This window comes from Schistocerca nitens, chromosome 4 (genome assembly GCF_023898315.1).
Source record: "Schistocerca nitens isolate TAMUIC-IGC-003100 chromosome 4, iqSchNite1.1, whole genome shotgun sequence".
NCBI lineage: Eukaryota > Metazoa > Arthropoda > Insecta > Orthoptera > Acrididae > Schistocerca > Schistocerca nitens.
In genome coordinates, this window is record NC_064617.1 from 595,622,949 (window position 1) to 595,645,734 (window position 22,786).

At 42.7% G+C, this 22,786-nt stretch overlaps 1 protein-coding gene across 3 annotated transcripts in view; it reads right to left on the reverse strand.

The window, feature by feature from the left end:
* Positions 1-22,786, reverse strand: part of LOC126253347 (cholinephosphotransferase 1) — a 160,385-nt gene that overhangs the window by 72,674 nt on the left and 64,925 nt on the right. For all 3 annotated transcript variants that reach the window (XM_049954616.1, XM_049954617.1, XM_049954615.1), the window contains one exon: positions 8,273-8,398. In XM_049954616.1, the coding sequence (XP_049810573.1) occupies positions 8,273-8,398 (126 nt within the window). The remainder of the gene's footprint in view (positions 1-8,272; positions 8,399-22,786) is intronic.

A 22,786-nucleotide genomic window follows, 5' to 3' on the forward strand; every position in this document is an offset into this window, starting at 1 on the left:
TGCTGACAGGTGTTGTTGTTATACCTCGATGTGGACAGCTGAAAATGTGTGCCCCGACCGGGACTCGAACCCGGGATCTCCTGCTTACATGGCAGACGCTCTATCCATCTGAGCCACCGAGGACACAGATGAATAGCGCGACTGCAGGGACTTATCCCTTGCACGCTTCCCGTGAGACTCACTTTCCCAACTGTCCACAATTCTACATATGTATTGTACCTTATAGACATTTGCCCACCCACTCATTACTCGCGCACGCGCTGGCGATTCCCGTAAGAGTTTGGGCAACCTGTGCGCATTCGCACAGACGAAGGTCAATGGCTGGGTAGCCTTTAACTATATATACAAAGACAGTAACTTGTTCTCGAAAGAACAGTTATTGTTGATGACCGTGCAGCTTTTCCCTGAAATAAATGATGACTAACTGACAACCTCAGCTGCTGACAGGTGTTGTTGTTATACCTCGATGTGGACAGCTGAAAATGTGTGCCCCGACCGGGACGCGAACCCGGGATCTCCTGCTTACATGGCAGACGCTCTATCCATCTGAGCCACCGAGGACACAGATGAATAGCGCGACTGCAGGGACTTATCCCTTGCACGCTTCCCGTGAGACTCACATTCCCAACTGTCCACAATTCTACATATGTATTGTACCTTATAGACATTTGCCCACCCACTCATTACTCGCGCACGCGCTGGCGATTCCCGTAAGAGTTTGGGCAACCTGTGCGCATTCGCACAGACGAAGGTCAATGGCTGGGTAGCCTTTAACTATATATACAAAGACAGTAACTTGTTCTCGAAAGAACAGTTATTGTTGATGACCGTGCAGCTTTTCCCTGAAATAAATGATGACTAACTGACAACCTCAGCTGCTGACAGGTGTTGTTGTTATACCCGGGGCACACATTTTCAGCTGTCCACATCGAGGTATAACAACAACACCTGTCAGCAGCTGAGGTTGTCAGTTAGTCATCATTTATTTCAGGGAAAAGCTGCACGGTCATCAACAATAACTGTTCTTTCGAGAACAAGTTACTGTCTTTGTATATATAGTTAAAGGCTACCCAGCCATTGACCTTCGTCTGTGCGAATGCGCACAGGTTGCCCAAACTCTTACGGGAATCGCCAGCGCGTGCGCGAGTAATGAGTGGGTGGGCAAATGTCTATAAGGTACAATACATATGTAGAATTGTGGACAGTTGGGAATGTGAGTCTCACGGGAAGCATGCAAGGGATAAGTCCCTGCAGTCGCGCTATTCATCTGTGTCCTAGGTGGCTCAGATGGATAGAGCGTCTGCCATGTAAGCAGGAGATCCCGGGTTCGAGTCCCGGTCGGGGCACACATTTTCAGCTGTCCACATCGAGGTATAACAACAACACCTGTCAGCAGCTGAGGTTGTCAGTTAGTCATCATTTATTTCAGGGAAAAGCTGCACGGTCATCAACAATAACTGTTCTTTCGAGAACAAGTTACTGTCTTTGTATATATAGCAAGTTCATTGCCTGGGATGGCGACGTGTCCTGCGATCCACACAAACACCACTGAACGACGGGAGAGGTCCATGGCATAGATGGACTTCTGGATGGACACCACCAAAGGATGGTGAGGGTACCACTGGGCGATAAGCTTGCAGGCTGCTCAAGAAATCAGTACACAGAAGAAACGATTCATCGGGGCATGAATGATTATACTGAAGTGCACGAGATACATCCACCACCTCTGCAGTGAATACACTGCAGCAATTGGGCAAGGAACGATGTTCAAATTGGCCTCTGTGGACATAGGCAAAGCCAACATGACCATCAGCCATCAAGTTGTAAGTGTAAACCACTTCAGAGCCCCAGGACATGTCAATAATCGAGAGGAAGTGACAGCGGAGAGCAGCATGAGTAACTAAGTCCTTAGGGTCATGCGAAAGGTCCAGACGAATCTGCGGCCTAGGTGTACACCATGGAGGTCTATGCGGACAGGCCTGGATGGGAGGTGGTACAGGGAAGGACTCCAGTTCAGACAGAAGGGATCGCACGCGAACCACAATCGTTAGAACTGGCCTGGGCCACCTATGCGGGAGATGAACTGCTGCGGGTGGAAAAAGAAGACACTAATTTGGATGCTCAGGAGAACTACGAATGTGTGCAACATAACTGGCAAACAGCTGTGCACTGTCGGATCTCCAATAGAGGGACTCCGGCCTCCACCAGGACACTGGTCACCGGACTCATTCTAAAAGCTCCCGTCGCTAGGCGAATGCCACAGTGGTGCACTGGCTCCAGCACATACAACGCTGAGGGTGCCACCGAAACATAAATCAGACCTCCGAAGTCAAGGCGGAATTGAACAAGGGCTCTGTAGAGCTGCAGCAAAGTAGAGCGATCTGCACCCCAATTGGTGTTGCTCAGGCAGAGGAGGGCATTGAGGTGCTGCCAGCACTTCCGCTTAAGCTAGCGAAGGTGAGGTAGCCAAGTCAATAGGGCGTTGAAAACCAGTCCTAAGAATCGATGTGTCTCCACTACAGTGAGTGGATCGTCATGAAGGTAAAGTTCTGGTTCTGCATGAACGGTAAGACACTGACAGAAATGCATGATACACGACTTAGCATTCGAAAACTGAAATCCGTGGGTTAGAGCCCATGACTAAGCCTTGTGGATGGCTCCCTGTAGGTGTCGCTCAGGAACACCAGTACTGGTGGAGCAGCACAAAATGCAGAACTCGTCTGTAAACAGAGAGGGGGAGACGGATGGCCCTACAGTTGCTGTGGGACTGTTAATGACCACTAAAAGTTGAGATACACTCAATACAGAGCCCTGTGGGACCCCATTCTCCAGGATATGGGGGAAACTATGGCAGGCACCAACTTGGACACAGAAAGTATGGAGCGACAGGAAATTCTGGATAAAAATCGGGAGCGGGCCTCGGAGACCCCACCCGTATAATGTGACAAGGATATGATGTCACCAGGTGACGTTATACGCTTTGCATATGTAAAAAAAGACAACAAGATGTTGGCATCTGGAAAAGGCTGTTCGGATGGCAGACTTGAAGGACACAAGATTATCAGTGGTAGAGCACCCCTGGCGGAAGCCATCCTGACATGGAGCCAGAAGGCCTCGTGACTCCAGGACCAACCCAACCACCGACACACCATACATTCCAGCAGCTTACAAAGAAAGTTGGTGAGGCTGATGGGCCGATAGCTATCCACATCAAGTGGGTTTCTGCCGGGTTTGAGCACCAGAACGGTGGTGCTCTCCCACCACTGCGATGGAAAGATGCCATCACACCAGATTCGGTTGAAGATGACGAGCAGATGGTGCTTGTAGTCAGACGAGAGATGTTTAATCTTCTGACTGGATCCGATCCGGCCCAGGAGATGTCCAGGCAATGTCCAAGGGTGCTGAGGAGCTCCCACTCTGTAAATGGGGCATTATAGGGTTCACTGTGGCATGTAGTGAACGAGAGGACTTTCCTTTCCATCCGCCGTTTTTGAGTGCAAAAGGCGGAGGGGTAGTTCTCCGACACAGGGGCTCAAGCTTAGTGCTCAGCAAAGTGCTCGGCAATCGCATTTGTGTCAGTACATAGTACGCCATTGATGGCAACGCCAGGGACAGCTGTTGGGGCCTGGTACCCAAAAAGATGTCTGATCTTCGTCCAGACTTTGGAAGGTGACGCACGGCACCCAATGGTCGACACATACCTCTCCCAACACTCCTGTTTCCATTGTTTTATAAGCTGGCGTACATGGGCACAGAACCGCTTAAAGGCTATCAGATGCCCTAGGGAAGAGTGTGACTTACGCCGCTGTAGAGCTCGCCAACACTCTGTAATTGCCTCAGTGACTCCCGGCGAGCACCAAGAGACTTCCTTTCGCCGGGAGCACCCTTTAGGGATCACGTTTTCTGCTGGAGAAATGATTGTGGTAGTCACCTGCTCAACTATCACATCGATGTTACCATGTGGGGCACAGTCAACGGTGACATCAGAAGTCAACGGTAACATCAGAGGTGAAAGTTTCCCAGTCCGCCTTGTTTAAAGCCCATATGGGTAGGCGTTCATGGGCCTGACACCGGGGCAGTGACAGGAAGACAGGGAAGTGGTCACTACCACACAGGTCGTTATGTGCTCTCCGGTATATAGATGGGAGAAATCCTGGGCTGCAAATTAATAAATCAATGGCCGAGTAACTACCATGAGTCACACTAACATGTGTTGCGGCCCCAGTACTTAAGACGCAGAGGTCGAACTGAGACAGTAAAGTTTCGACATCTTTGCCTCAGCCAGTAGGCACGGTGCCACCTGACATGGGGCTATGGGTGCTAAAATCTCCCCAAAGTATAAAAGGTTTAGGGAGTTGATCAATCACTGCAGCTAATATATTCAGGGGTACTGCACCATCTGGAGGAAGATATACATTACGGACAGTTATTTCCTGTGTTGTCCATATTCTGACCGCCACAGCTTCAAGAGGGGTTTGAAGGGGCACAGTTCACTACACACTTAGTTTAGGACATAAACGCAAACTCCACCTGATGCTCGATCAAAATCGCTATGGAGGGCAAGGGTCTGCATTGCCGGGAACCAGGTTTCCTGGAGGGCAATGCAGAAAGCAGGTAAATGCCGGCTGGGAATTGAACCCCGGCTCTTAGGATTGACATTCTGCCGTGCTGACCATTCAGCTACCGGAGGTGGAAAAAAAAAAAAAAGAGAGGTGTAAAGCTTAACAGTTGCCGTAGCTCAGCCAGGCGGTGGAAAAAAACATCGCAATTCCACTGGAGGGTGACATCATTGTGAGACTGGGACATAAAACATTCAATGAAGCAGTGTACACCTAAGAGTCACCTGCTGCTACCGACTTTTTGCCTGAGCAATCTATATCCATTGTGTCTGGGGTTCCGGCAAGTTCCAGGTCCTCAGCGGATGTCACAATCTCCACCCCATCCTCAGATGCAGAGCATGTAGGTAGCGGTGGTGTGGGTGCCACCGCAGCTCATTGTTCTTAGGGGTCTTCTTTTTCAATTTCTCGCACTGTTCCGTGGGTTTCCCTGGCAGAGAGGACTTCACTGAATCAGTCTCTGGGACTGAGGATGAGAGTGAAGCCCTACAACCAGCTGCTTTTGGGCTCTTCAGCCACTGGTGGGTGTCATCTTTCCCACTAGCAGAAACGTGGGAAGGGAGTGACCCAAGGGACCCCTTCCTAGCGAGAGGAGCTGAAGAAGCCTTACACTTCTCTGGCTCGGAAGTGGGGATGGAAATGTCTGATGGTTGGGAAAGGGGGGGGGGGGTGTTGCTCCTGAAGTAGGTGGTGCGGGAGCAACAGGGAGGGAAGTGCCCCCCACCATCAAGGGGGCAGGTGTAGTAGTCTCCCGGTTCTGAGAAGCAACAGGAATTTGAGGAACTGATGGGGTGAGAATTGCAGCGGTGCCGTATGAGGTGGTCATAACCACAGGATTAAGGCACTCAAATTTCCTCTTAGCCTCAGTGTAGGTCAGTCGGTTCAGGGTCTTGTACCCCATGATTTTCCTTTCTTTCTAGAGAATCCTGCAGTCTGGCAAGCAAGGCGAATGGTGCTCTCTGCAGTTGACACAGATGGGAGGCAGAGTGCCTGCAGTATTGGGATGCGATTGACGTCCAGAATCTCGACAGGTGGGGCTGGAAGTACAGCGGGAAGACATATGGCCGAACTTCCAGCACTTAAAGCACCACACTGAGGGAGGGATATATGGTTTGACGTCACAATGGTAAACCATCACCCTGACCTTCTCGGGCAATGTGTCAACCTCGAAGGCCGAGATGAAGGCACCAGTGGCAATCTGGTTATCCCTCGGAACCTGATGGACGTGCCAGACGAAATGAACACCCTCCGCTCTAAATAGGCGCGCAGCTCATCGTCAGACTGCAAAGGAAGGTCCCTGTGGAATATAATACCCTGGACCATATTAAAGCTCTTATGAGGTGTGATAGTAACAGAAACATTCCCCAACTTGCCACAAGCGAGTAATGCCCGTGACTGGGCAGACAATGCTCTTTTTATCAAAACTGACCCAGAGCACAGTTTGGACAAGCACCCCACCTCCCCAAACTTGTCCTTCAAATGATCCACAAAGAACTGTGGCTTCATGGACATGAAAGATTCCCCATCAACTCTCATACGTACAAGGTACCACCGGGGCGAATAAGCTTCACTGCCATCCTTAGCCTGGCACTCCTCCCATGGTGTGGACTGGGAGGGGAATGACTTGGTGTCATATTCCTTAGCATTAAAGATAGACTTTGCGGCTTGGAGACTGCTGGTGGCAGACCACCAGCAAGAGATGACGTACTAAACTTCATGGTGTGTCATCCACCCTGATGCCATCCACTCCGACCAGGGGTCCTCCCCACACACAACACCCAACCGCAGAGAAGGCCACCTGGCAGGATGGCCATTACCGGGAGTCCTGATGCCCCAGGGTGATGGGCATCTACTCCTTGGCACATGTGGGGAGTTAACAGTGCAGGCATCAGCAGAGCGATCCCTGTGTTGTCAGGGGGCTACAACCAACAGGACAGGTGGCAGTCCCACCACAATGGACTGGCTACCATGCTGGATATGAGGTAGAAAGTAGTCCATGGTCATCGTCGGCACAGAAAGTGACACTGCGTAGTGCATGGTGTCCAGGAAGGTGTCCTCGCCCAACAGATGGAGAATGGATGGGACTGCAATGCAATGACGAGAAAGTGGGCTAAAGATCTCAATGCACGATGGACACTATGCACCATGTAAGGCACCGTTCCCCAACTGCATCGCTCTTCGGGAAAATTTTGAGAAATGGAGGTCAAACCCTACAAGGGACCATCACTCAAAGGCCAAAAGGTTTGAGACTCCTTTTAGTCACTTCTTACGACAGGCAGGAATACCTCGGGCCTATTCTTAACCTCGGACCCGCAGACGGACCCCATCAAAGTGAGGGCTGCCTGTGACCTACAAGCTAAGCTGCAACCACTGTGCTGCATTCTATGTGGGCATGACAACCAACAAGCTGTCTGTCCACATGCGTGGCCACTGAAAATTGGGGCCAAGAAACAACTGGACCATCCTGTTGCTGGACACGCTGTCCATCATGACACTCACCATTTCAATGATGCTTCACAGCCTGTGGCATATGGATCCTTCACATCAACACCTGCTTTTCTTAACTGCACACGCGGGAACTCTCTCTGCAATACATCCTATGTTCCCGTAACCCTCCTGACCTCAACCTTCGTTAATCATTGTTCTCACACATCTAGCACCTTCCCTGTTTCCATTCCAGCATTACACAGCCCTCTGTTCCATCAGCACCCCCAGTCTTTTTACTTCTCTTGTTTTCCACCCCCCCCCCTCGCTCCCCTGCCCTCCATCTAACCTCCCAACTGCAACTAGCTGCCCTAACCTCTCTCCACCTCGTTACTGCATGCTCCCCAGCAGCACTTCACCATCCCCCACCCCTACGGTAGTATCATTCCCCCTCGCTGTCCCATTGTCCTTATTTCCTCCACCCAGCTGCCTCTACTGTCATGCACTGCTGCTGCTGCTGCTCGTAGTCTGGCTTCAGCTCCCAGAGACTGTGTGTGTGTGTGTGTGTGTGTGTGTGTGTGTGTGTTCTATTTTTCACAAAGTCCTTGTTGGCCGAAAGCTGATTTTGTGACAGTCTTTCTGTTATGCCTATCTACGACTCAGCATCTCCGCTTTATGGTGAGTAGCAGCTATCCTTTTCATAATATTGTTAAATTCCATCCTGGATTTTCCATTGTTTGAATACCTCTAAAGTAAATTCATCAGCAAATTTTGAAAAGGACCTGAACTATTATGTAGCACCATTACGAAATCTTGATCACCAAGGTGATGAGATTTAGGGAGTTGAAATCAATAAGGTCTTATCAATAAGGTCTTATGAACATCCCGCCTTGTGAAATGAGAGGAATAAAAAGACAACAACAACAACAATCAGAAGAAATAATTGTGAATACTTAAAGCAGTATCCTTTTTGGAGTCTTAACTACTGCAAAACCCAATTTGTTATTAGAGGCTAAAGATTTTTGTAGTTCACATCAATTAACCACCAAAACTGGAACATGTTGGTGACAGTAGATCTACAAAGGTAACAACCTTGAAAACATATGAGGACTCTTAGAGTAGGTCACAGATTCTTCAACTCACAATCTTAATTCAGGAATAAATCATGACTCTTTAGGAGTAAATCACATTGCAGATGTATTAAACCAGACAACAGATATTTGGATACTTACCAAACACAGCCATAACACTATATATTCACGAATGAAAAAATTGAAATACTGATTGAGAAACAGCATGGCTGGCCCAACCAGAGCTGTATCTAAATACTCCATTTCATTCTTCGTCATATGAGCAACCTAAGGAAGAAATGAGTATGATACACATATGATTCTTCAGATTTACAACAAATTAAAATTCACATTTAATGCCAAGTTCTGAAACTGAAGACACATAAGTAGCAGTTAGCTAATTCTATAAACGAAAACACATTCCACATTTTAAAATGTTTCATTCTTTTACCACCAAATTGTTTTGTAAAACAGTAAACCTAAGCTAACATACTGGAATTGCTATTAAATCACAATGATAAGAGAAAATGTTGATGTCCTCAATGCTCAAGGTGAGAAGCTTGCTAGACAAAGAAGCCACAGAATATACGGATAGGCCAAATACCCCGTCATCTTATTCAACTCTGGCTCTTAATAATGTAGGAAGCAGATATGATAGGACATAAAATTTTAAGTGTTTTGCAACAACTTTATTCTTGTTTGTTAGAACAGAGATTATGTCATCTGCTAAAATAAATTCACGCCCTGTTGTATGCATATAAATGTCATGTACTGGAATTTGTACACCAAATGCACTTCACAACCAATCTCTGAATATGCCCTAAGCACAAATGACTAAGGCAGACTTCAATTTGTCTAACACATCAGGAAGAGGTCACAACTGCTGAACAGCTTACTGCAAGTTACTTCAGCTACTATTTTTTTCCGTCAACACATACCCTGCTCGAGGTGAGAGCTTAAGGGGAACAGGGAATGAGAACATCTATGGTCTTTCATTAAATTTCATGTTGTCCCATTAGAGGTAAGAAATGGAATGAGTACATGTTGAACGCTGAGGGATGTGTACATTAGAAATAGAGATGCCACTGTTGCCTCAGTGCAGTAATAGCTTTATTGCTACCAGCCATAGTTAAGTGAATACGAATAGTCTAAGAACTGTGGCACTGTGGTTGCTTCCTACTCCTCGACTCATTCTTCCTTACTGAGGTATGCAGGTTATACAAGGCAAGTCGTGACTTCTTACGACCAATTACCGGGATCAGATGCCCTCTAACATAGTTGTGTTTTAAGAGACTATGGAAAAAAATTGAGTGATGCTGTGTACACAATTGCAAACATGCTCCTTTAGAGGAAAAAGTGACACATGGAAAAAGTTCACTGCTACAGTCCACACTTCAGACAGACACACAAATAAAAACAAAAAAAGTTCATCCAATGCAAATAACATGGTTGTATTTTTATTTATTTCCCCTCCCGTAAGAGAAAACATATGTGCTCCATCAGACGAAATACTGGCACAGAGCAACATCACTGTTATCAACAAGCCCGCTATTTGTGTACTCTTTTGATCATGCCAGGTTGGGTTTATGCGCTAATAGAGAGTTGTGAAGCTTATCATTCATTACTGTAACTTTTTCAAAGACTGTTGTAACTTTATATTAAAAATTAATCACTATTTAGAGAATACATTTCATACTTGTTTCCCATACTGTCATTACAGAATTGATATTGTATCAACAGAGAGAGAGAGAGAGAGAGAGAGAGAGAGAGAGAGAGAGAGAGGAGGGGGGGGGGGGGTTCAATATTAAAATAAAATAAAGTTATAGCAGCCTTCGAAAGTTATGCATATACTAGGTGCATTCAATAAGTAATGTAACACAATTTCTTCCCCTCTACGCAGGTTTGTTTTACTGGGACTTCACTACGCCATATTATTCCTCTGTCTTTTTGCTACAAAACACTACTTTTCAATATAATCTCCATTCAGGAGCAGAATACCCAGCCTTGGTACAAATTGTCAGTCATCACTTCAGTCTGCATATATACACCATAGGTGTACAAGACTTGAAAACAGATCTTTGGAACCATAAAGTTCCATTTGATTAAAGGACTTACGCCTGGGTTTCAGGTAGGATTCCCCATTTTGTTTGATGCTCAGGTGCTATTTCAACATTGTTGGAGAGCCTCTGCAATGTGGTTCGAGTTTAGTGGGAATACAAAGTCGGCTGAGGCACGAATGGGAATTAGGAATAGGATGGGGGTGTGCTAGGGTAGTCTATGCAGCTGTGCCATGCCACTGTGCCAGGGTGGCGAAGTCGTTAGAGCAGCTGCCTAGTGAGCATAACAACCACGTTTGAATACTGGCCTTGGTACAAATTTTCAGTCATTGCTTCAGTCTGCACACATACATCATTAAGTTATTGTGGAACTTCACAACAGAAATGAAAACTATGCCTGCAAATTGCCCAACATTCGCATTTTGTCCTTGTTAAATATCAGCACTATTAATTAGTTCTACAACAAGTTACAGAATAATTTATCAGTATATTAACGGCTGTAATCTCAAGAAGATCCAATTTGATGATATCGAAAGGTCGATGGCATGCTCCCATCTTACATTCCGAATGTGTTGTAAATACACTGATGAGGAAACATGACTCACATTACTGTCAGATCAGCACTGCTTGAACTATCACTGCTTGCTCCCAAAGTATAATTAAATTTTCGATGCATTATTACACAATACCATCATTTCTGGCTGCCTCACTGATGACAAATGCAGTTCTAATCACAATTTTTGTTCAGTTCTCACTTGTCACTTGATTGATAGCTGTTACAAAGAGATTTTCAACTTGAGAAATGGTGAATTTTTTACTGTTTGCAGCAAAGTAATTTGTTATTTGTGCTCTTATCCCTCCAACAGCACTGAAATGACAATGGTATGGAGGAAGCTAAATAATTTCATGCCCATGCCTTTTAGCAATCTCCTCAATTACATATGTTTGAAATTGTGGTTTCTTTTGTGCCAATATTTGTTCAAATTTTCTCTGAAATCCACTTTTTATTGTATCAGCCACAGAATAATATAGTCTTTTTTTTTATTGCCATACTTGGTGTCTTATTGTAAGAAATTATATGGAGCATTATCCATAACAATCACTGATGGACTCGTCAGATTCGTCATGAGTGATGCCTCAAACCACTTTTGAAAAGCTACATTGTGCGTCGCTTCGTAGTAATAACCTGTCTTTTTAGAATGAAACATTAACAAGCAGTTTGGCACAAAACCATCTGATGTAGCTGCTTAATAATTCACTTTCCTTTTCCAAAAGGTCTTGTCATTGCCTCCTTCAGCATTTTGTCAATCCAGCCCCTACGTAATGGATGGCTAGCATCAATCCATGTTTCATTTAGATAGACTGTACCTGCAAATACCACAGCCATAATCCTGCTCAGAAATCTACACACTGCTATGCAACAACATCTGTGTCTGTTAAACACTGAATAGATTAAGCCTTTTTCTTTTAATGCCATGTGCAAAGAAAATTTGCTTCATTTAACAAGATTGTCTTTCTGAAGTGATGTGAGTAATTTAGAGTAGGAGGTTCTTCTAATATCTACATATGATGATGATGATGATGATTAGTGTCCTTCTTGAAATCATCCAAAGCTGTCACTTGCTTCGTTGACCACTTCTTCCCTGGTGTGTATGCAGCTTAGTTATGCCACTCTTGCCACAATCTATACTGCACTTTTCTTTCCCTATCAATACAACAGTGTTCTTGCTTATTTTCAATGCTGCTGCAATCCTTTTATTAACATGAGCAACAGGTAATTGTTGGCCTGCCTGTGCAGCACACTTTTCTTTCTCCATTTCACTTTGAATGTTGGGTTGGCACTACTTGTTGCATTGGACTTTATTCAAAGCAAAACAGAAACAAACACTAAAAACAACAAAAATGAAAAACTACAAGCTGAACTATTTAAACAAACAATGAAATTACAGCACCAGATGCACATGAGGCACTCACTGGCACATTTCAGACAAGCATGTATCTGCTTTGCAACACAGACCCACAACTGATTCTATGGAAGATGAAGACAAAAGGACAATAAGTTACAGACTTCTCAAAAGTCAAAGAGGGCAGAGAGGATGTTAAAAGTGCAAACAAATAAAAAGGAAACATTAAGAATTTATTGGTAGGGTAATTAGAACTTTAAGGAAATGAAAATGGAACAAAAGATTAAAATGGAGGAATGTGATGAGTACAGTTGGGGGCATGCTGAGGTACAGCATGCGGCACTAGGCATTCTTTTCACAACATGTGCCGTAATGTACACCCCAGTGCTAAGAAATCATTGCAGTTGAACTACAATTTTATGTTTTCCGATTTTACGTTTCTCACGATTCTACACCTTAAATTCGTAGCCCCTGTGAAAAACCCATAAATTCAATGTTAAAAATTCCCTGATTTTACGTTCCTTCCTAGTAAGATTTACATCGATTCTAAGTTCTTACTCAACGCATCACAAGACTTTGTCCCATTTTCTTCCTATTGACATTTGATGTGAGTGAACAAATTATAAATGGCTCAAAAGACTTATGGTTCACACCATGGGTGGTGAGAGAATTAAGGGAATATTTCAGACCGTTGTGGAGAGGGCATGTGTGAGAGGGGACATGCTGACACAGTCCACAGAAGACAGTTGATGCGAAGTGTTCCGGACTGAACCATTATGTTACGAAGAGGCCCAGCCACTGCCTTTTCTTGTACCACTTATAATTCAGTCTCATTTTTTGCATGTATTTCCAATGTACTATATTCAGCAACACTATAAATCATCAAATTTTTAAATTCAAACACTGTTTCAAAGAATATGCTCAGCCATAATTGAGAGATGACACCCATTTACGGCTACTAAACTCTTATTGACTGGTGGCTTGTTAAGTCACCCAATAGCAAGCGCAGCCACCATACCACTCTAACACACACGTAAAATGAGCTCATCTACTGGATGTGTGGAGAGTGGTCCTTCAGCGATGGGAGTGCAGGTAGAGGTAAAAGCATTTTGTGAAGTGCTGAAAATATGCTTTTCATACAGATCATGTGCTATGACAGAGATACCACACAGAAATAGAACAAGGATTTTGCGATAGCACATTTTAAAGACTTTCATGTTCAAATCTGACATGATACAGTTTCAACAACTACATACACTACTCATGTATATACTTTGCACCAAACATACCACACTCTGTAGATTGTAAAGATTGACAGCAGTGACAGAGGGGCATTTCTTTCAAATTTACGTTTTACACAGTGTACAGAACTTCACTGAGCTGGTTTCTTTGAAGCTTGTAACATCAGTTAGGGAAGTAAACTTATTTTTTCACATCTCTCTTTCTCTCATAAAGTGTAAAATAACACTTTCACGGTTGCAAGCATATGAACTGCAGCTCATAAGAGAAGCACCAAACAATAACAGCAATGGTGACAAAGCACGTCACAAAGAAGATAGCCGCATTTATGCTTATGGGTTAACCACTTATCTGCAGTGATGTTTCCGTTTTAATTCAATATGTTCATCAATTTTTGTTTTTTTTTTTTTTTTTTCTGGATGAGCATAAAGGATGATCTCTCTCAAACATGTGGTTTTAATGTATAATTTGTAGTCGTAGGATGTCAGAAAACAGCTTTATTACCTTGTACCCAGGTATCAATTTCAGTATTTTGATGGGTTTTTACTTGCTGTTACACATCTGTGATTTTTTAAGAACTGATGAAATTCATTACCACAAATTGTTGTATGAACATTGTCTTGTACATTTAATTTGCTTCACTTAGCTTTTATACAAAGTGTTGGAGAGGATTGCAATTTTTAATCATGTACGACAATTACATGCGTTTTTATTCATGTTTTTGGGGTTTTTCCTCAATTCTGCATTTTCCTCAATTTTGCGTTTTTCAAGTCTGGACTGTACGAAAACATAAAATATGGGTTGCACTGCAATCTGATTACCTATCATCATGTCCTGAAATGAGGGACATTCTACCCAAGGTACTTCCCACCCCTTCTAAAGTGGTGCTCTGTCACCCACACAATCTCCACAACATCCTAATCCATCCCTCTGTCACTCCCAATCCCAACCCCTTGCCATAGGGATCATGTCCTTGTGGAAGCTACAGGTGCAAGACCTGCCCAATCCACCCATCCCACACTTCCTACTCCAGTCCTGTCACAGGCTTAGCCTATCCCATCAGGGGCTGGGCCACCTGTGAAAGCAGAAACGTCATATACCAGCTCTACAGCAATCAGTACACAGACTTTTATATTGGTATGACTACCAACCAGCTGTCTACCAGTGATGAACAGCGACCACCAATATGTGGCCAAGAACAAAGTAGACCACCCTGTGGTACAACATGTACCTGAACATAACATGCTTGATGTCAATGGCTGTTTCACTACTAGAGCCAACTGGATCCTCCCCTCCACCACCAGCTTTTCTGAACCGTGCGAATGGGAGTTATCTTTGCAACACATTCTCTGCTCCTAAAAAATATCCCAGCCCTAACTTCAGTAACATACTGACTCAGCCAGACAGCATTCTTCTCTCCCCACCCCCCCCCCCACCCCCACCTAAACCCGGCTATCCCTTCACCTTTCCTGCCCCCTCCATATTGCTACTTCTATTCTATGTGACAATCTCATTCTGGTCCAAGCTGCCGGAGATGGCGGTCATGAATGCATGAGCTCTGCTTGCTTGTTTGAATGAAAATGTGTGTGTTTCCTTTACTGACAAAGGCTTTGGCTGAAAGCTAATGTGTGAGTGTATAATTATTGAGCCTGCCTGTAACTTAACATGTCATCTTTATCCAGAATGAAATTTTTATTCTGCAGCAGAGTGTGTGCTGGTATGAAACGTCCTGGCAGATTAAAACTGTGTGCAGGACTGAGACTCGAACTCGGGATCTTTGCCTTTCGCATGCAAGTGCTCCACCATCTGAGCTACCCAAGCACTGCTCATGATCTGCCCTCACGGTTTCAATTCTGCCACTTCGCAGAGGAGCTTCTGTGAAGTTTGGAAGTTAGGAGACAAGGTACTGGCAGAATTGAAGCTGCGAGGGCAGGTCGTGAGACGTGCTTGGGTAACTCAGATGGTAAAGCACTTGCCCACGAAAAGCAAAGATCCCGAGTTTGAGTCTCAGTCCGGCACACAGTTTTAATCTGCTAGGAAGTTTCAAGTCATCTTTACGGTAATAATTAAAGTCCACTTTCACCACAGGAAATACTCAGTAGAGCGTAAAAGTCATCAGAGTTCTCATATGACAATACCAATATGCAGTAAACAAGTTACAATTGTAAATAAATGAATATTGTTAAGTTACCGATTATATACAAATAGTACGAAATTTTAAGATGTATGCAAGAGATTGTGGCTGCCCGCCAACCTAGTCAGTCAGTGGCACGATGTAACCAGAGTCAATTCTTCTGTGATAGTTTTACCACATTCTCGAATTTCATTAGCTTTTGAGCTGCATTGCTCCAGACTATTTAACCTTAACTGTTTAATGGTCCTCACTAATAAACTTACCGCAATGGCATCCCAGGACGTATTTGAAATAGATTAGCTACCCACACTTTTACTTATAACCGCAGGTCACCTGCTTGCGTATTCTACAGAACCCAATGTGCTACAAGAAGTTTTCACGGGGAAAATAAGCAAGAGATTAGCAGAAAATGAGTAGCACAAAGTCCTACATGCTGATTTATTACGATAATCCAGGAAAGAGTTAACTTACACAGTCTCAAGTGAGAAGGTGTGACCAGTTGCAAAGAATATCACCTATATTAACTTCCTATGGGCTTGTGGCTAAACTGAGAAACTTTTCTGTAGGTGTAGTACCATAGGAGGCTCTTACCAGTAGCTAAGCCCACAGAAGAGAATGTTTCTCAAAATATTCTTCAACTGAACTGCGATAACCACACATATATGAGGTAACCATATCTACCACATCCTCGGGTATTTCTATTCGGTACACAAAATCCAAAATGGAAATATTGGCAACTTACATGGCACATAACATGCACATATAAAGTGCAGATATCTAATCTCTATTACAGCATGCTGATTTTTCAGAGCTTATATTCTGCAACCCACATCCGTGACTGAGGTCACTAACACACACTTGTGTGGTGGTGCTCGACATGGGTAAGCCGGTTTGAATACAGGTGGTGAAATTAGCTTTCACTGACAATATATAGCCAGCAAGGGGAGGAGAGGTTGTAGTGTAAAGTTCCTGATCACATTACTTTGCACCAATGTCCTGGTTTAAATACCAAACCTCTCCTCAGTGTCTCATTAAGTGAGGGCATGTGACACTCCTGTTGGTGACCCATCCGTCCGATGGGGACATTAAGCTTGGTGGCTCCCTTGGGCTATTCGCGAGGAGTAAGCTATGTGCTGGTGCCAGGTTTCACCCTCTCCCTTCTCTCATCGTCGTCATCATCGTCGTCATCATCCAATCAAAAATTAAAATGGAAGGATTCCAAGGCAGGGTAGCTAAAAAGATTGGTTCCAAATGGTCTGAAGACAGAAAGAAGAAACATAGTGAACATATGAAAGCAAAGGAAAAAAAGAAAAGAACACAGTATTGAAATTGGAATTTGGTCCTCAGATGACCTATTCGCAGCAAAAAAATCACAAACCCAATGGATGTGATTATGGTGACCGTTAATGGCAATCCGGAAGGATGAAATTCTAGTACCACTACGTATCTGGTACTGCTCTTCAACGAGAATGGCACTACATTTATAAGCAAGATCAGCAACTCAAGCTTTGCATCACGACAACAGTCACTAGTAATAAACTAGAAAGCAGAAGTTAATTCTTTGGCTTCCAATCACCTAGCAATTGTTCTAAATTCCCCACACTTCATCTCTTGCTTTTATTCTTTCTTCATTTCTTCCAAAAACTAAATGTGCCCTTCGCAAGTGTGTTTTGCAGCTACCCTGCACATAGTTGCATTATCAAACATGTATGCTGGAAGTTCAAAAGCATGCCTCTCTCAAAAATAGCAGTGTTTCATTCTAGTCACTCGATATTTCAGACCAAGTTGACAGTTGATGGTTGGAGTGATGACATCACAGTTACTGATAGTCTGTGTAAACCTGTTACACTGGTCACTGATGCATCATGTCTATGAATTGTGATAACCCCTTCAGCATCAACTAAAGCCTGAAGATGGCGCATTGAAGTGTCATAACTGGTAGCCACACAATAAATAAGATCGTAAGAACAGCTGTAGGCATTTAATTTTCTTATGCAAGTCACAAAAAAACTGCTGCAGGAGCAATTTAAAAACAGAAACTTTCTTGTATCATAAGTAAAGCTAGTTCTACATGCTGAGATAATGAATGCTAGGGAATATGTAAGTGAACATTGAGGAAATATAAGTAACATTGAACCCTGCAAAACTACATCACAACTTACAGATAATACAAACAGATACCACTAGGAAGCTGAAATAGAAGAGGAAGGTGCGGTCTGAGAACTTATGCAATTCCTTAACCAAGGACACTACAATGTCAAATACCAAGGGAGATAACGCAGTGGGGACACTGGAATTGCATTCAGTGAGATACTCGTTCAAATCCACCCAGTTATCCTGATTTAAGTTTATCAAGGTTTCCATAAATTTCTTAAGGAAAATGTCAGGACACTGACGATTTCCCGCCCCAATCTGAGCTTGTGCTCCACTTCTAATGACCTAGTCGCTGATGGGCCATGAAATAGTTTTTTACAATAATTATCTGAAAAATGATGCTTTAAGGGTTTTTCCCATGATTTATGTTGACATAGGCACTGTTTGCAGCATGAAGACAGTTGATTATGTGAATTCGTTATAGGCAAGCTTGACGCAAGAAAGTGAGACTAGGTGGAACAATTTCATTACTATGATAAGAGTCTGTAGTTAGGCAGTACAATAACTTATAGAAATCCATGCTGAGAAGGGCACCACTCAAAAACTTCACAGTTACAATATGACTCTTGACACTTTTGGAGCTATTCAGAGATGCAACAGTAGTTCTGGAATGTTAGTGCTACCTGATTATTTCACTTGTTTAGCTGCAGGTGCAAAATCTGAAAAGTCATTGTAACAAATAGCATGGTTCATAATTTTTCTCTAACACATGGTGTGTGCAAAGCTAATGCAAATTGCCTCTAATTCCAAAAACAAAACTTTCAGTGTCTCATGCATTTAGTTGTGTTGTACAGCTTTTATACTGCTGTCTGTTAACTCTAGATAATATGAGTGCTGAAAAAATGTTGTCTCCATATCACAAAAGAGAAAGTTGAAACTCAGGTGTCACACAGAACAACAGATGGAGAGTTACGGTCACAACCAGAGCACAGACTGTGCTAGAACTTACAGTCTGGTTCACTGCAGGTTGTTCTGCTCAACAGAAGTTTACTTGTCCCAAATATTCAAACTTGAAGACACTGTGCCCAAGATTGGGGACACTTGGGGTAGTATGAGTGATCAAAATCTATTTGCAAAGCTCTTTGGCTTAGCAGAGAAACGAAAATACATACAGGCATCAATAATGTAGACAGCAAATACAGTCTGAATGGGAAAATGCCCATCTTCTAGCAACATTATTTTAGTCTCTGAGAATCACGTGATTTGCAAAATATGCACGTCTTTGTAGGCTTTAAGAAGAACGAAAAGCACAGATGTAAAGAATTATAGACCTTTTATGGACAGCTTTAATGTACATATGATGCTAGAGTGAAAAGTGAATGCCAAGGATGAAAGGGAAAACATGTTTAGACAAAATGCAGAAAAGTACAGTCTCCATCAAGAGTGTAATGACAACAAATTGTTGCTGGATGATTTTGCTGTAAACAGAAACCTCACTATAAAAGATACTATTTGCCAACACTAGAACATCAATATTAAAGAGCCATGGAAATCTCTGGATGGGGATACAATTAATCAGATACATCATGCACTTATTCAATGATATTATGGTGAGAGGGGCTGCAGATGTTGCTTCAGACAACTGCACGGTGTTGGTCAAGTATAGGCAGAGGATATCAAGAACAATCTATAACCACACAGAAAGGGATAGGAAGTAATGTGAACGCAATTGTCACCAGAGAGAGGGAACAAGAAAATTTCCAAAGAGAAATTGATAAAGGGATGAGATCGACTGTCATTGAGGAGGAAGCTATCCTCGAAGTGCAATGGAAATTAACGGAACAGACAATATGACAGACGCTGAAATCCAAGCTGGAACTGAGAAACACAGTTAAATGAGGTGAATGGTATGACAATGACTGTGCGAAGGCTACTGAGAAATGGAACAGTATAAGGAAAACGAGGAAAAAAATGCTCCAACAAGAACTTGAGCTGCCAGACACAATTATGACAAAAAGAGATTTAAGCAAAAATTACTTGCAGGAGGAAACGAGAGAAATGGAGGCAAAGATAATGAAAGGCACTGAGAAATGCAGATATGAAAAGGATATTAGAATAATGTTTAAAGAAGTAAAAAAGAGAAAATAAGGATGGCAGCTTCAGGCAACAACATGCAGGGATAAAGATGGAAAACTGATCAGAGATGAAACCAGAATTGTAGGAAGATGGGAAAATATTTTCAAGAACGAACTGAAACCTAGGGAAGTTCACGAATTTGAAGATGATATAGCGTCCCCAGTGAAATAATACGAAAAGACTTAAAAAACAAAGACGAGACATTTAAAAATTGAATAATATATATTTTTATCATGTAACCGTAAAATAATAATTTCTCTGTGTAAGTTTCGAGAGCAAAGAAATATAACAAAATGATCTAAAGAGACGACAAGATACGATCTTTTGTTAATTTTTTAGTCGTCTTCACTTCTTCTCTTGTCTTGGTTGTGTGTAGACGGACATCTTGCGAGTGCTGGCAAATGTAAGCATATTTGTACTAATTAAGCAGATAATATACTGATTTAACATTATTGTTCACTTTTAAGTTGTAAGAGGTGATCCCGATTTCATGTCTGCCTTCCTTGAATTAACCTGCATTCGAGCAATTTACAGTCCAACAATCGCAGTGGCCGATGCAGCCAACAACGCCATTATGTGGTGATATTAACTTATAAAATTTAGCGGAAGCGAAAAACTCGCCCGCTATTAACATAATATACATTTTTCTCCACAGCCACCCGACGCTGCAGAAAATACGTAGCTTTAAGATTCTTATTTTCAGTACAACAGCCGAGAGCCAGAGCCTGGACTCTGACTACCATGCAATGGTTAACGGAGGTAAGAATGAATACTCTCGCGCGTGTGTGGGCCGCAATTGTAATTAATAACTAAAGCTTTTTTGCTTTAAAGTGAACTGACTAGCTGAGGAAATTAATATGAAAAGTTTATTCCACTGTTCAACTTATATGTTCATGCTTTAAGATTCAGTGAGTCTAACGTTCATTAACGTAAAAAATAATTTATACTGAAGATTAATATTGTTAAAAAGGAGAATTTCACAAAAGCAATTAATTTTAAATCAAAATAAAATGAAATATCATTTTTAGTAAGGCCTACCACGTAAGTCGGCAACAATTAACATAATAATAATATATTAAATTACGATGGCCGACGGATGCAAGAAAGGGATAGCAATAAGCAGGTAGCAATGAGGATGGAGAAGAAGTGACATGAGAAGTGACTGGAGCTGTTAAGAAAACAAAATAACTACAGAATGGGGGGGGGGGGGGGGGGGGAAGATAAGGTACCAAGTGAAATATTCAAGTATGGTGGTATAAGTTATTAAAGAAAATGGATGGACTAGTTCAGAAAATATGGAGAAGTGAACAAATGACAACAAACTGGAACATAACCATTACTATACCAATACAGAAGAAGGGTGCAACAGCCATATAGGTATAGCATTGGCAATTGCTGCCTGCAAAATTCTTGCTAGGATACTGAACAAGAAATTATGACCTTATGCAGAAGCCATGGTTGCAGAATACCAGTGTGATTTCAGGAAGAAAGGAGCAGGAACAGATCAGATGTTATCCCTTATACTGTTAATGGAAAAATATCACAAATTTAAATAATGGTACATCAACTATATGTGGACTTCGAAATGCAGCATATGACAGTGTCAATAGGAAAGGCCTTTCCAACATTGTGGGAGTTGCAGATATCAAAAAAACTGTATGACTTTTTTGAAGCAATCTATTCAGCTCCATTACAGTACTACACTATAATATAATGCTAAAAACTTGTGAAAATGACCAAGCAATGCCAACTGCAAAATAACAGCTAATAGAAAACATTCCTATAATTTTCTGTTCTTTCAAAGACTTAACCAACAAGATTATTTATTGGACAACACACCGATGCTCAGAAGGAATAGAGAATATCTGCTGTAAAACTGTGTAGGTCTGGAACATGAAGTGGCTGCACTTGGCCTCATCATGTGTAAGAAAGAGGGGGGATTAAAAAACTGAACACCAGAAACAAAACAAGGTGGAGATGTGTTGAGAGGTTTGAAAGGTATGAAACAGTAAATCAGTTTCAGTACTTGAGTGGAATGGTTAGGGACGACAGTATGGTACCAACAGATATAAATGCGAGAACAGCTGCAGCTAACAACTACTATTACAGCTTTCTTAAAATGCTGCAGTCCTGCAACATTTCAAGGCAGTTGAAGATGAAAGTTTACAAAATGATTATAAAACCTGTAGTTATGTATTGTCATGAAATGTGGACAGTAACACAAAGAGTCAGAAATGCTTTGGATGCATGGGAATGCAAAGTACTGTGGAAGATATAAGGGGCAGTATGTAATGGTGCTTGGAGAATTATGACCAATTCAGAACTGTACGAAATCTATAAGAATCCACTAATAATGTAGATGTACAGGCATGAAGGTTACCGTGGTTGGGACATGTGCAGGGAACGGAAAAACTGCGAGTACCAAAGAAAGTGCTACTTGCAAAGCCAGAGAGTAGCTGCTCAGTGTGAGACCAAGATCGTGATGGCTGGATGATGCAGACACATATCTCGGAAGATCAGGAGTGTGGAGCTAGAGAATGCTGATGAAGTCAAGAGATGAATGGAGGAGACAGTTGACTGACAAGATCCAGGTCCTTCATTAGCTGTAGTGCCTGAAAAGAGGAGATATCAAGGGAGAGAAACCTGAAATTTAGTCACATATAATAACAGATGCGAAGTTACAGTCACAAACAGAGCAACAAGTGTGCCAGAACTTGCAGTTTTGTCCGCCCCTGGTTGCCCCACTCAACAGAGGTTTACTTGCCCTGCAAGTCACACTCGAGCACGCTGTCCCTGAGAGCAGGCATGCTGGAGCAAGTACAAGTGAGCAAAATCTCCTATTTGCAAACTTCTTCAGCTCAGTACAGAAATGAAAATAAATACAGGCATGAGTAAAGTAGGCAGCCCACCATCTAACGACACTATTGTAGGTCTCCAAGAATAGTGTGATTTCTAAAATATTTATGTCTTTATAGACTTAATGAGAAGAGTGATGGCACATATATGTAGAATTATGGAACTCTCTCACTAGTGTCAATTCTTTCGTATTATTAGGCAATAAAGATATCCACAACTCAAAAGTTGGTTTGAATACACAATGCTTTACTAGGCA